A 13,017-nucleotide genomic window follows, 5' to 3' on the forward strand; every position below is an offset into this window, starting at 1 on the left:
GGTCATGAAAACATTGTTGATTGTTGTTAAAACCCATTTGTTCACTAATGTTCTTGTCTGGTCTACATGTGTCTCCAGACCCATAGCAAGGTGGTTGACTCTTAAATACCCTCTGAAATGGCCTAGCAAGCCACTCAGTTGTATCTAACCGCTGCAAACTCAATAAAACAGAATAAAACCTGACGGGCCACCTGGCATCAACCTAGGCACCGGAAGCGACAATGGCAAACCCAGCCCTGTCCTCCTTACTAACATCTGGGGGCTTGTGCCAAAGTTGGGAGAGTTGTCCCACGGACTCGTCAAGCAACAGCCTGACATATTCATACTCACAGAATCATATCTTACAGACAATGTCCCAGACACTGTCATTACCATCCTTGGGTATGTCCTGTCCCACTGGAAGCGCAGAAGTGGTGGCACGGTGGTGTACAGTCAGGATGGAATTGCCCTGGGAGTTCTTAACATCGACTCTGGACCCCATGAAGTCTCATGGCATCAGGTCAAACACGGGCAAGGAAACCTCCTGTTGATTACCTCCCTCAGCTGATAAATCAGTACCCCTCCAGGTTGATCATCACTTGGAGGAAACACTGAGGGTGGCAAGGGCACAGAATGTACCCTGGGTAGGGGACCTCAATGCCTATAACCAAGCGTGGCTTGGTCCACCACTGCTGGCTGAGTCCTAAAGGACATAGCTGCTTGACTGGGTATGCGGCAGGTGATGAGAGAAAAATATACTTGACGTCATCCTGACCAATCTGCCTGCCGCAGATACATCTGTCCATGACAGTATTGGTAGGAGTGATCACCGCACAGTCCTTGTGGAGTCGAAGTTCGCCTTCACACCGTACTTAATGGGATAGATTTCGAACAAATCTAGCAATGCAAAAGTGGGCTTCCATGAGGTGTTGTGGAGCAGCAGCAGCAGAATTGTACTCAACCACAATCTGTAACTTCATGGCCCGGCATATTCCCCACTCTACTGTTACCATCAAGCCAGGAGACCAACCCTAGTTCAATAAAGAGTGCAGGAGGGCATGCCAGGAGCAGCACCAGGCATACCTAAAACTGAGGTGTCAACCTGATGAAGCAACAACATGGAACTACTTGCGTGCCAAACTGCGTAAGCAGCATGCGATAGACAGAGCTAAGCAATCCCATAACCAACGGATCAGATCTAAGCTCTGCAATCCTGCCACATCCAGCCATGAATGGTGGTGGGCAATTAATGGTGGTGGTTCCACAAATATCCCCATCCTCAATGATGGGGAAGCCCAACACATCAGTGCGAAAGATAAGGCTGAAGCATTTGCAACAGTCTTCAGCCAGAAGTGCCGAGTTGATGATCCATCTCGGCCTCCTTCTGAAGTCCCCAGCATCACAGATGCCAGACTTCAGCCAATTCGATTCACTCTGCGTGATATCAAGAAACGACTGAAGACACTGGATACAACAAAGGCTATGGTTCCTGACAACATTCCGGCAATAGTACTGAAGACCTGTGCTCCAGAATTTGCCACACCCCTAGCCAAGCTGTTCCAGTACAGCTACAACACTGGCCTCTACCCAGCAATGTGGAAAATTGCCCAGGTACGTCCTGTATACAAAAAGCAGGACAAGTCCAACCTAGCCAATTACTGCCCCATCAGTGTACTCTCGATCATCAATAAAGTGTTGGAAGGTGTCATCAACAGTGCCATCAAGTGGCACTTGCTGAGCAATAACCTGCTCAGTGACGCTCAGTTTTGGTTCTGCCAGGGCCACTCAGCTCCTGACCTCATTACAGCCTTGGTTCAAACATGGACAAAAGAGAGTGACTGCCCTTGACATCAAGGCTGCATTTATAGAGAGATACAACACTGAAACAGGCCCTTTGGCTCACCGAGCAAAACAACCCATTTATACCAATCCTACATTAATCCCATATTCCCTACCACATCCCCACCATTCCCCTACCACCTACCTACATGAGGGGAAATTTACAATGGCCAATTTACCTATCAACCTGCAAGTCTTTGGTTGTGGGAGGAAACCGGAGTGCCTGGCGGAAACCCACGCGGTCACAGGGAGAACTTGCAAACTCCGCACAGGCAGTACCCAGAACCAAACCTGGGTCGAGCCCCAGCAAAACTGGAATCGGGGGAAAACTCTCCACTGGTTGGTGTCATACCTAGTGCAAAGGAAGATGGTTGTGGTTGTTGGAGATCAAATATCTCAGCTCCAGGACATCACTGCAGGAATTCATCAAGGTAGTGTCCTAGGCCCAACCATCTTCAGCTGCTTCATCAATGACCTTCCTTCAATCATAAGGTCAGAAGTGAGGATGTTTGCTGATGATTGCACAATGTTTAGCACCATTCATGACTCCTCAAATACTGAAGCAGTTGGTATAGAACCTTCTCTCCTTGACATTCAATGGCGTTTCCATTGCTGAATCCCCCAATATCAACATCCTAGGGGTTACCATTGACCAGAAACTGAACTGGAGTAGCCAAATAAATACCGTGGCTACAGGAGCAAGTCAGAGGCTAGGCTCCTCACCTCCTGACTCCCCAAAGCATGTCCACCATCTACAAGGCACAAGTTAGGAGTGTGATGGAATACTCTACACTTGCCTGGATGGGTGCAGCTCCAACAACACTCAAGAAGCTCGACACCATCCAGGACAAAGCAGCCCGCTTGATTGGCAACCCATCTACAACATTCACTCCCTCCACCACCGACGCACAATGGCTGCAATGTGTACCATCTACAAAATGCACTGCAGCAACGCACCAAGGCTCCTTAGACAACTCCTTCCAAACCTGCAATCTTTATCAACTAGAAGGACAAGGGCAGCAAATGAATGGGGACACCACCACCTGCAAGTTCTCCTCCAATCACACACCATCCTGACTTAGAACTATATCACCGTTCCTTCACTGTCACTGAGTCAAAATCCTGGAACTCCCTTCCGAACAGCACTGTGGGTGTACCTACCCCAAATGGACTGCATCGGTTCAAGAAGGCAGCTCATCACCACCTTCTCAAGGGAAACTAGGGATGGGCAATAAATGCTGGCCTGGCCAGCGTCGTCCACATCCCATGAATGAATAAAAATAAATAAATAAAAATCTGGAATTAAAAGCTAGTCCAATGGTGACCATGAAACCATTGTCGATTGTTGTAAAAACCCATCTGATTCACTAATGTCCTTTAGGGAAGGAAATCTGCTATCCTTACCTGATCTGGCCAACATGTGACTCCAGACCCACAATGTGGTTGACTCTTAAATGCCCTCTGAAATGGTCGAGCAAGCCACTGAGTTCAAGGGCAATTAGGGATGAGCAACAAATGCTGGCCTAGCCAGCAATGCCCACATCCCATGAATGAATAAAAAAAAGCCTAGCAGCATACTGAGGGGGGCACAGGCACCGTTCCCAGTGAGAGTCAGTGCCTGTGAAGCTGTACCCCAGTGAGAGTCAGTGCCTGTGGAACTGTATTCCAGTGAGAGTCAGTGCCTGTGGAACTGTATTCCAGTGAGAGTCAGTGCCTGTGGAACTGTATCCCAGTGAGAGTCAGTGCCTGTGGAACTGTATCCCAGTGAGAGTCAGTGCCTGTGAAGCTGTACCCCAGTGAGAGTCAGTGCCTGTGGAACTGTATTCCAGTGAGTCAGTGCCTGTGGAACTGTATTCCAGTGAGAGTCAGTGCCTGTGGAACTGTATCCCAGTGAGAGTCAGTGCCTGTGAAGCTGTACCCCAGTGAGAGTCAGTGCCTGTGGAACTGTATTCCAGTGAGAGTCAGTGCCTGTGGAACTGTATTCCAGTGAGAGTCAGTGCCTGTGGAACTGTACCTCAGGAGAGTGAGTGCCTGTGGAACTGTATTCCAGTGAGAGTCAGTGCCTGTGGAACTGTATCCCAGTGAGAGTCAGTGCCTGTGGAACTGTATTCCAGTGAGAGTCAGTGCCTGTGGAACTGTATTCCAGTGAGAGTCAGTGCCAATGGAACTGTATCCCAGTGAGAATCAGTGCCTGTGGAACTGTATCCCAGTGAGAGTCAGTGCCTGTGAAGCTGTACCCCAGTGAGAGTCAGTGCCTGTGGAACTGTATTCCAGTGAGAGTCAGTGTCTGTGGAACTGTACCCCAGGAGAGTCAGTGCCTGTGGAACTGTATTCCAGTGAGAGTCAGTGCCTGTGGAACTGTATCCCAGTGAGAGTCAGTGCCTGTGGAACTGTATCCCAGTGAGAGTCAGTGCCTGTGGAACTGTATTCCAGTGAGAGTCAGTGCCTGTGGAACTGTATTCCAGTGGGAATCAGTGCCTGTGGAACTGTATCCCAGTGAGAGTCAGTGGCTGTGGAACTGTATCCCAGTGAGAGTCAGTGCCTGTGGAACTGTATTCCAGTGAGAATCAGTGCCTGTGGAACTGTATCCCAGTGAGAGTCAGTGCCAGTGGAACTGTATCCCAGTGAGAGTCAGTGCCCGTGGAACTGTATTCCAGTGAGACTCAGTGCCTGTGGAACTGTATCCCAGTGAGAGTCAGTGCCTGTGGAACTGTATCCCAGTGAGAGTCAGTGCCTGTGGAACTGTATTCCAGTGAGAGTCAGTGCCAGTGGAACTGTATTCCAGTGAGAGTCAGTGCCTGTGGAACTGTATTCCAGTGAGAATCAGTGCCTGTGGAACTGTATCCCAGTGAGAGTCAGTGGCTGTGGAACTGTATCCCAGTGAGAGTCAGTGCCTGTGGAACTGTATTCCAGTGAGAATCAGTGCCTGTGGAACTGTATCCCAGTGAGAGTCAGTGGCTGTGGAACTGTATTCCAGTGAGAGTCAGTGCCTGTGGAACTGTATCCCAGTGAGAGTCAGTGCCTGTGGAACTGTATCAGAGTGAGAGTCAGTGCCTGTGGAACTGTATCCCAGTGAGAGTCACTGCCTGTGGAACTGTATCCCAGTGAGAGTCAGTGCCTGTGGAACTGTATTCCAGTGAGAGTCAGTGTCTGTGGAACTGTATTCCCGTGAGTGTCAGTGCCTGTGGAACTGTATTCCAGTGAGAATCAGTGCCTGTGGAACTGTATTCCAGTGAGTGTCAGTGCCTGTGGAACTATATCCCAGTGAGAGTCAGTGCCTGTGGAACTGTACTCCAGTGAGAATCAGTGCCTGTGGAACTGTATTCCAGTGAGAGTCAGTGCCTGTGGAACTGTATCCCAGTGAGAGTCAGTGCCTGTGGAACTGTATTCCAGTGAGAGTCAGTGCCTGTGGAACTGTATTCCAGTGAGTGTCAGTGCCTGTGGAACTGTATCCCAGTGAGAGTCAGTGCCTGTGGAACTGTATCCCAGTGAGAGTCAGTGCCTGTGGAACTGTATTCCAGTAACAGTCAGTGCCTGTGGAACTGTATCCCAGTGAGAGTCAGTGCCAGTGGAACTGTATCCCAGTGAGAGTCAGTGCCTGTGGAACTGTATCCCAGTGAGAGTCAGTGCCTGTGGAACTGTATCCCAGTGAGAGTCAGTGCCTGTGGAACTGTATCCCAGTGAGAGTCGGTGCCTGTGGAACTATATCCCAGTGAGAGTCAGTGCCTGTGGAACTGTATTCCAGTGAGAGTCAGTGTCTGTGGAACTGTATTCCAGTAAGAGTCAGTGCCTGTGGAACTGCATTCCAGTGAGAATCAGTGCCTGTGTAACTGTATTCCAGTGAGTGTCAGTGCCTGTGGAACTATATCCCAGTGAGAGTCAGTGCCTGTGGAACTGTACTCCAGTGAGAATCAGTGCCTGTGGAACTGTATTCCAGTGAGAGTCAGTGCCTGTGGAACTGAATCCCAGTGAGAGTCAGTGCCTGTGGAACTGTATTCCAGTGAGAGTCAGTGCCTGTGGAACTGTATTCCAGTGAGTGTCAGTGCCTGTGGAACTGTATCCCAGTGAGAGTCAGTGCCTGTGGAACTGTACCCCAGTGAGAGTCAGTGCCAGTGGAACTGTATCCCAGTGAGAGTCAGTGCCTGTGGAACTGTATCCCAGTAACAGTCAGTGCCTGTGGAACTGTATCCCAGTGAGAGTCAGTGCCTGTGGAACTGTACCCCAGTGACAGTCAGTGCCTGTGGAACTGTATTCCAGTGAGAGTCAGTGCCTGTGGAACTGTACCCCAGGAGAGTCAGTGCCTGTGGAACTGTATTCCAGTGAGAGTCAGTGCCTGTGGAACTGTATCCCAGTGAGTCAGTGCCTGTGGAACTGTATCCCAGTGACAGTCAGTGCCTGTGGAACTGTACCCCAGTGAATGTCAGTGCCTGTGGAACTGTATCCCAGTGAGAGTCAGTGCCTGTGGAACTGTATTCCAGTGAGAATCAGTGCCTGTGGAACTGTATCCCAGTGAGAGTCAGTGCCTGTGGAACTGTATTCCAGTGAGAGTCAGTGCCTGTGGAACTGTATCCCAGTGAGAGTCAGTGCCTGTGGAACTGTATCCCAGTGAGAGTCAGTGCCTGTGGAACTGTATTCCAGTGAGAGTCAGTGCCTGTAGAACTGTATTCCAGTGAAAGTCAGTGCCTGTGGAATTGTATCCCAGGGAGAGTCAGTGCCTGTGGAACTGTATCCCAGTGACAGTCAGTGCCTGTGGAACTGTATTCCAGTGAGAGTCAGTGCCTGTGGAACTGTATTCCAGTGAGAATCAGTGCCTGTGGAACTGTATCCCAGTGAGAGTCAGTGGCTGTGGAACTGTATCCCAGTGAGAGTCAGTGCCTGTGGAACTGTATTCCAGTGAGAGTCAGTGCCTGTGGAACTGTATCCCAGTGAGAGTCAGTGCCTGTGGAACTGTATTCCAGTGAGAGTCAGTGCCTGTGGAACTGTATTCCAGTGAGTGTCAGTGCCTGTGGAACTGTATCCCCGTGAGAGTCAGTGCCTGTGGAACTGTATCCCAGTGAGAGTCAGTGCCTGTGGAACTGTACCCCAGTGAGAGTCAGTGCCTGTGGAACTGTATCCCAGTGACAGTCAGTGCCTGTGGAACTGTATTCCAGTGAGAGTCAGTGCCTGTGGAACTGTATTCCAGTGAGAATCAGTGCCTGTGGAACTGTATCCCAGTGAGAGTCAGTGGCTGTGGAACTGTATCCCAGTGAGAGTCAGTGCCTGTGGAACTGTATTCCAGTGAGAGTCAGTGCCTGTGGAACTGTATCCCAGTGAGAGTCAGTGCCTGTGGAACTGTATTCCAGTGAGAGTCAGTGCCTGTGGAACTGTATTCCAGTGAGTGTCAGTGCCTGTGGAACTGTATCCCAGTGAGAGTCAGTGCCTGTGGAACTGTATCCCAGTGAGAGTCAGTGCCTGTGGAACTGTATTCCAGTAACAGTCAGTGCCTATGGAACTGTATCCCAGTGAGAGTCAGTGCCTGTGGAACTGTACCCCAGTGAGAGTCAGTGCCAGTGGAACTGTATCCCAGTGAGAGTCAGTGCCTGTGGAACTGTATCCCAGTAACAGTCAGTGCCTGTGGAACTGTATCCCAGTGAGAGTCAGTGCCTGTGGAACTGTACCCCAGTGACAGTCAGTGCCTGTGGAGCTGTATTCCAGTGAGAGTCAGTGCCTGTGGAACTGTACCCCAGGAGAGTCAGTGCCTGTGGAACTGTATTCCAGTGAGAGTCAGTGCCTGTGGAACTGTATCCCAGTGAGAGTCAGTGCCTGTGGAACTGTATCCCAGTGAGAGTCAGTGCCTGTGGAACTGTATTCCAGTGAGAATCAGTGCCTGTGGAACTGTATCCCAGTGAGAGTCAGTGCCTGTGGAACTGTATTCCAGTGAGAGTCAGTGCCTGTGGAACTGTATCCCAGTGAGAGTCAGTGCCTGTGGAACTGTATCCCAGTGAGAGTCAGTGCCTGTGGAACTGTATCCCAGTGAGAGTCAGTGCCTGTGGAACTGTATCCCAGTGAGAGTCAGTGCCTGTGGAACTGTATTCCAGTGAGAGTCAGTGCCTGTAGAACTGTATTCCAGTGAAAGTCAGTGCCTGTGGAATTGTATCCCAGGGAGAGTCAGTGCCTGTGGAACTGTATCCCAGTGAGAGTCAGTGCCTGTGGAACTGTATTCCAGTGAGAGTCAGTGCCTGTAGAACTGTATTCCAGTGAGAGTCAGTGCCTGTGGAACTGAATCCCAGTGAGAGTCAGTGCCTGTGGAACTGTATTCCAGTGAGAGTCAGTGCCTGTGGAACTGTATTCCAGTGAGTGTCAGTGCCTGTGGAACTGTATCCCAGTGAGAGTCAGTGCCTGTGGAACTGTACCCCAGTGAGAGTCAGTGCCAGTGGAACTGTATCCCAGTGAGAGTCAGTGCCTGTGGAACTGTATCCCAGTAACAGTCAGTGCCTGTGGAACTGTATCCCAGTGAGAGTCAGTGCCTGTGGAACTGTACCCCAGTGACAGTCAGTGCCTGTGGAACTGTATTCCAGTGAGAGTCAGTGCCTGTGGAACTGTACCCCAGGAGAGTCAGTGCCTGTGGAACTGTATTCCAGTGAGAGTCAGTGCCTGTGGAACTGTATCCCAGTGAGTCAGTGCCTGTGGAACTGTATCCCAGTGACAGTCAGTGCCTGTGGAACTGTACCCCAGTGAATGTCAGTGCCTGTGGAACTGTATCCCAGTGAGAGTCAGTGCCTGTGGAACTGTATTCCAGTGAGAATCAGTGCCTGTGGAACTGTATCCCAGTGAGAGTCAGTGCCTGTGGAACTGTATTCCAGTGAGAGTCAGTGCCTGTGGAACTGTATCCCAGTGAGAGTCAGTGCCTGTGGAACTGTATCCCAGTGAGAGTGAGTGCCTGTGGAACTGTATTCCAGTGAGAGTCAGTGCCTGTAGAACTGTATTCCAGTGAAAGTCAGTGCCTGTGGAATTGTATCCCAGGGAGAGTCAGTGCCTGTGGAACTGTATCCCAGTGAGAGTCCGTGCCTGTGGAACTGTATTCCAGTGAGAGTCAGTGCCTGTGGAACTGTATTCCAGTGAGAATCAGTGCCTGTGGAACTGTATCCCAGTGAGAGTCAGTGGCTGTGGAACTGTATCCCAGTGAGAGTCAGTGCCTGTGGAACTGTATTCCAGTGAGAGTCAGTGCCTGTGGAACTGTATCCCAGTGAGAGTCAGTGCCTGTGGAACTGTATTCCAGTGAGAGTCAGTGCCTGTGGAACTGTATTCCAGTGAGTGTCAGTGCCTGTGGAACTGTATCCCCGTGAGAGTCAGTGCCTGTGGAACTGTATCCCAGTGAGAGTCAGTGCCTGTGGAACTGTACCCCAGTGAGAGTCAGTGCCTGTGGAACTGTATCCCAGTGACAGTCAGTGCCTGTGGAACTGTATTCCAGTGAGAGTCAGTGCCTGTGGAACTGTATTCCAGTGAGAATCAGTGCCTGTGGAACTGTATCCCAGTGAGAGTCAGTGGCTGTGGAACTGTATCCCAGTGAGAGTCAGTGCCTGTGGAACTGTATTCCAGTGAGAGTCAGTGCCTGTGGAACTGTATCCCAGTGAGAGTCAGTGCCTGTGGAACTGTATTCCAGTGAGAGTCAGTGCCTGTGGAACTGTATTCCAGTAACAGTCAGTGCCTATGGAACTGTATCCCAGTGAGAGTCAGTGCCTGTGGAACTGTACCCCAGTGAGAGTCAGTGCCTGTGGAACTGTATCCCAGTGAGAGTCAGTGCCTGTGGAACTGTATTCCAGTAACAGTCAGTGCCTATGGAACTGTATCCCAGTGAGAGTCAGTGCCTGTGGAACTGTACCCCAGTGAGAGTCAGTGCCAGTGGAACTGTATCCCAGTGAGAGTCAGTGCCTGTGGAACTGTATCCCAGTAACAGTCAGTGCCTGTGGAACTGTATCCCAGTGAGAGTCAGTGCCTGTGGAACTGTACCCCAGTGACAGTCAGTGCCTGTGGAACTGTATTCCAGTGAGAGTCAGTGCCTGTGGAACTGTACCCCTGGAGAGTCAGTGCCTGTGGAACTGTATTCCAGTGAGAGTCAGTGCCTGTGGAACTGTATCCCAGTGAGAGTCAGTGCCTGTGGAACTGTATCCCAGTGACAGTCAGTGCCTGTGGAACTGTACCCCAGTGAGAGTCAGTGCCTGTGGAACTGTATCCCAGTGAGAGTCAGTGCCTGTGGAACTGTATTCCAGTGAGAATCAGTGCCTGTGGAACTGTATCCCAGTGAGAGTCAGTGCCTGTGGAACTGTATTCCAGTGAGAGTCAGTGCCTGTGGAACTGTATCCCAGTGAGAGTCAGTGCCTGTGGAACTGTATCCCAGTGAGAGTCAGTGCCTGTGGAACTGTATCCCAGTGAGAGTCAGTGCCTGTGGAACTGTATCCCAGTGAGAGTCAGTGCCTGTGGAACTGTATTCCAGTGAGAGTCAGTGCCTGTGGAATTGTATTCCAGTGAAAGTCAGTGCCTGTGGAACTGTATTCCAGTGAGAGTCAGTGCCTGTGGAACTGTATCCCAGTGAGAGTCAGTGCCTGTGGAACTGTACCCCAGTGCGATTTAGTCATGGTCCCAGGAGTGGCGGGGCTGCAGGAACAGAGAGCCTTCTGATTGCAGAGTCTGACGTTCTCCCCTCACCATCTCCTTCCCTCCAGCCCTGATTCATCTGGTTTTGAGCATGTGTTTGTCGGTGAAACCCGTGGTGGACGCACGGTCATTGGATTCCACAACTGGATCCAGTTCTACCTCCAGGAGAAGCTCGGTCATGTGGATTATCGAGGATACACCATGCAAAATAACCAACTCAAGGTGAGAATCGTACAGGTCAGAGAGGGCAGTGAGTGACAACCTGGTGTCTAATTGAGGGGTTTGGGGGCTTTATATATAAAGTAACAGATACCTGACAGTGAGTTAGAGGCTGGAATCTAATCGCGGGCGGGGGCGGGGAGGTGGGGGCGATAATGTTTGGGGTACATTGGTGGCCGATTATTTATAGGTTGATAGATATCTGGGGGTGAGTTATAGGCTGGAATCTAAACAATTAGTTCAGGTGATTTATATATAGAATGACAAATACCCTGGAGTGAGTTACTGACTGTAATCTAATCGAGGGATTCAGGGGGTGTTTATATGGAAAATAACAAATTCCTGGATTGAGTTACAGGCTGAAAACTAATGAAGACATATGGGGGGTTTATATATTGAATAACAATATCCGTGTGTAAGTTACAGTTTGGAATCTGATCGAGGAGTTCAGCTGGTGTTTATGTATAGAATAACAGATACCCAGGAGTAAGTTACAGGCTGGAATCTAATGGAAGGGTTCAGCTGTTCAATTGAGGGGCCCAAGGGTTGAATAGAGGGGTTTTGTGAGTTAAATCCAGGGGCTTTGGGGATTTAATCAAGAGGTGTGGGGAACTTAATTGTGGGTTTTTTGGAGTTTAATTGAGGGGTTCGGGTGTTTAATTGAGGCATTTGGGGTTTTCATTGAGGAGTTCAGGGGTATAATCAAGGGGTTTGGGGTTCAATAAAAGCAAAATACTGTGAATGATAGAAATCTGAAATAAAAACAGAAAGTGCAGGAAATATTCGGCAGGTCTGGTAGCATCTGTAGAGAGAGAAAGAGTTAACGTTTCAGATCTGTGAGCTTTTATCAGGGTTTAATTGGGTTGTTCAGGAATTTAACCAAGGGGTTCGGGGGATTTAATCCAGGCAATTGGACATTTATAATAACACTGTCTTCCTGCTTGTTTCTCTGCTTCTCTTGCCATTCCCACAGCCGGATGAGAATAAACACCTGATCACGTTGCAGTTCAGCTGGAAAAAAGGGGTTAAGCCCCGGGGCAGCTGCTTCATGGGGGTGAGCCCGGAGTTCGAGTTTGCCCTCTACACCATCACCTTCCTCACTTCACCCGGCCGACACCACAAGCTCAGGTTCAGTCAGTACGAGGTGGCGATTGTCTGTCACAGCAACAAGCACAAGAACATTGAAACCACTTACCCCATTCTGTTGCAGTATTTAGCCGTTACTTCATAGTGATGAAACCGAACCCCGAGGAAACCCGTTCTGCCAACGTTACAAAAATATTTAGGGGCATTGTGAAAAAGCAGATTAAATAATCAAATTCCCTCTGCATGTGCTGCATTAGGAAATAGTCATAGATGTTACAGCTAAGCAGCCCTCTACACCAGATGATTCACCATAATGCAGTTAGCATGGCAACTATCTAAGGAATTGAAATAAATCTCTATTCTAATTTAGGTTAATATTTGACACTGATCTCAACTGTGAATTTATAACCATCAATGCTGATTTACAGTGACATAACTGAAGTAACCTCTGTTATTTATTTCATCAATTATATCCATCTATTTGCGGGTCGTGGCGCGGGGGCCGGTAAAATTCTGCGGGGAGAGGTGGGCCTCTCCCTGCAACGTCGAGAAGGGCCCGCCACAAAGTACCGGTGGCGGGGGGACCTCAGTGCGGGCCCCCACCCCCCCACCGCCTGGGCGGCGGGCTCTTCATCTTCATATGCAGATTGCTGATAAATGTATGTGAAAGAACTTACCTGCCGTCCCACGCCAATTTTACGGCCTCCATTCGTCTTTCGCACGCCTTCGGAACTCTGCATGGAATTCCAAGGCAAGAACCTGGTGGGGAGGCGGGAGGAATAACATTTTCAGGGTGGGAGGGCTGAGGGAGCAGGGAAATCAATTTTTACTGGATGGTGGGAAGGGGTTGAAGGGCAAAAGATTGCAATGTTGGGGAGGAAAGTTCAGATATTTGAAAAATCAATTGATGGTCATTTTGGGCAATGAAAGGACCATTGCAGGGGTTGGGGAAGGGCCTCCATCACTTATTTTTATATTTAATAAAAATCAACTATACTTTCCCTCTAGAAATTACAATTTAAGGGCTTAGAGCCCTTTAAAAATGGCTCCGGCATCTCCGCGATGGCGCCGGACGTCGTTGCCGAGGACGCAGCGGACGCCCCCACTTGTTATCGGGGGCAGGCGCTCTACCCCCACTATTTAATTGAGCCCCCACGCGAAATATCGTGGGGGCTCCTCGGTGGCTGCTGAATGCAGGCACTCCGCTGAGTTTAAAGGGTGCTGCCGTGCAGTGCGCCGCCCGAATAAAGTGCAACCCTC

General features: G+C 49.9%; 1 protein-coding gene across 6 annotated transcripts in view; it reads left to right on the top strand.

Annotated features, from left to right (window-relative positions):
* Nucleotides 1–12,142, top strand: part of endou2 (endonuclease, polyU-specific 2) — a 37,071-nt gene extending 24,929 nt beyond the window's left edge. For all 6 annotated transcript variants that reach the window (XM_068059329.1, XM_068059328.1, XM_068059330.1 and 3 more), the window contains 2 exons: nt 10,521–10,674; nt 11,645–12,142. In XM_068059329.1, coding sequence (XP_067915430.1) covers nt 10,521–10,674; nt 11,645–11,902 — 412 coding nt within the window. In that variant the 3' untranslated portion in view covers nt 11,903–12,142. The remainder of the gene's footprint in view (nt 1–10,520; nt 10,675–11,644) is intronic.
* Nucleotides 12,143–13,017: the final 875 nt, after the last annotated feature.

The sequence above is a fragment of the Heterodontus francisci genome, chromosome 27, assembly GCF_036365525.1.
Source record: "Heterodontus francisci isolate sHetFra1 chromosome 27, sHetFra1.hap1, whole genome shotgun sequence".
Lineage (NCBI taxonomy): Eukaryota > Metazoa > Chordata > Chondrichthyes > Heterodontiformes > Heterodontidae > Heterodontus > Heterodontus francisci.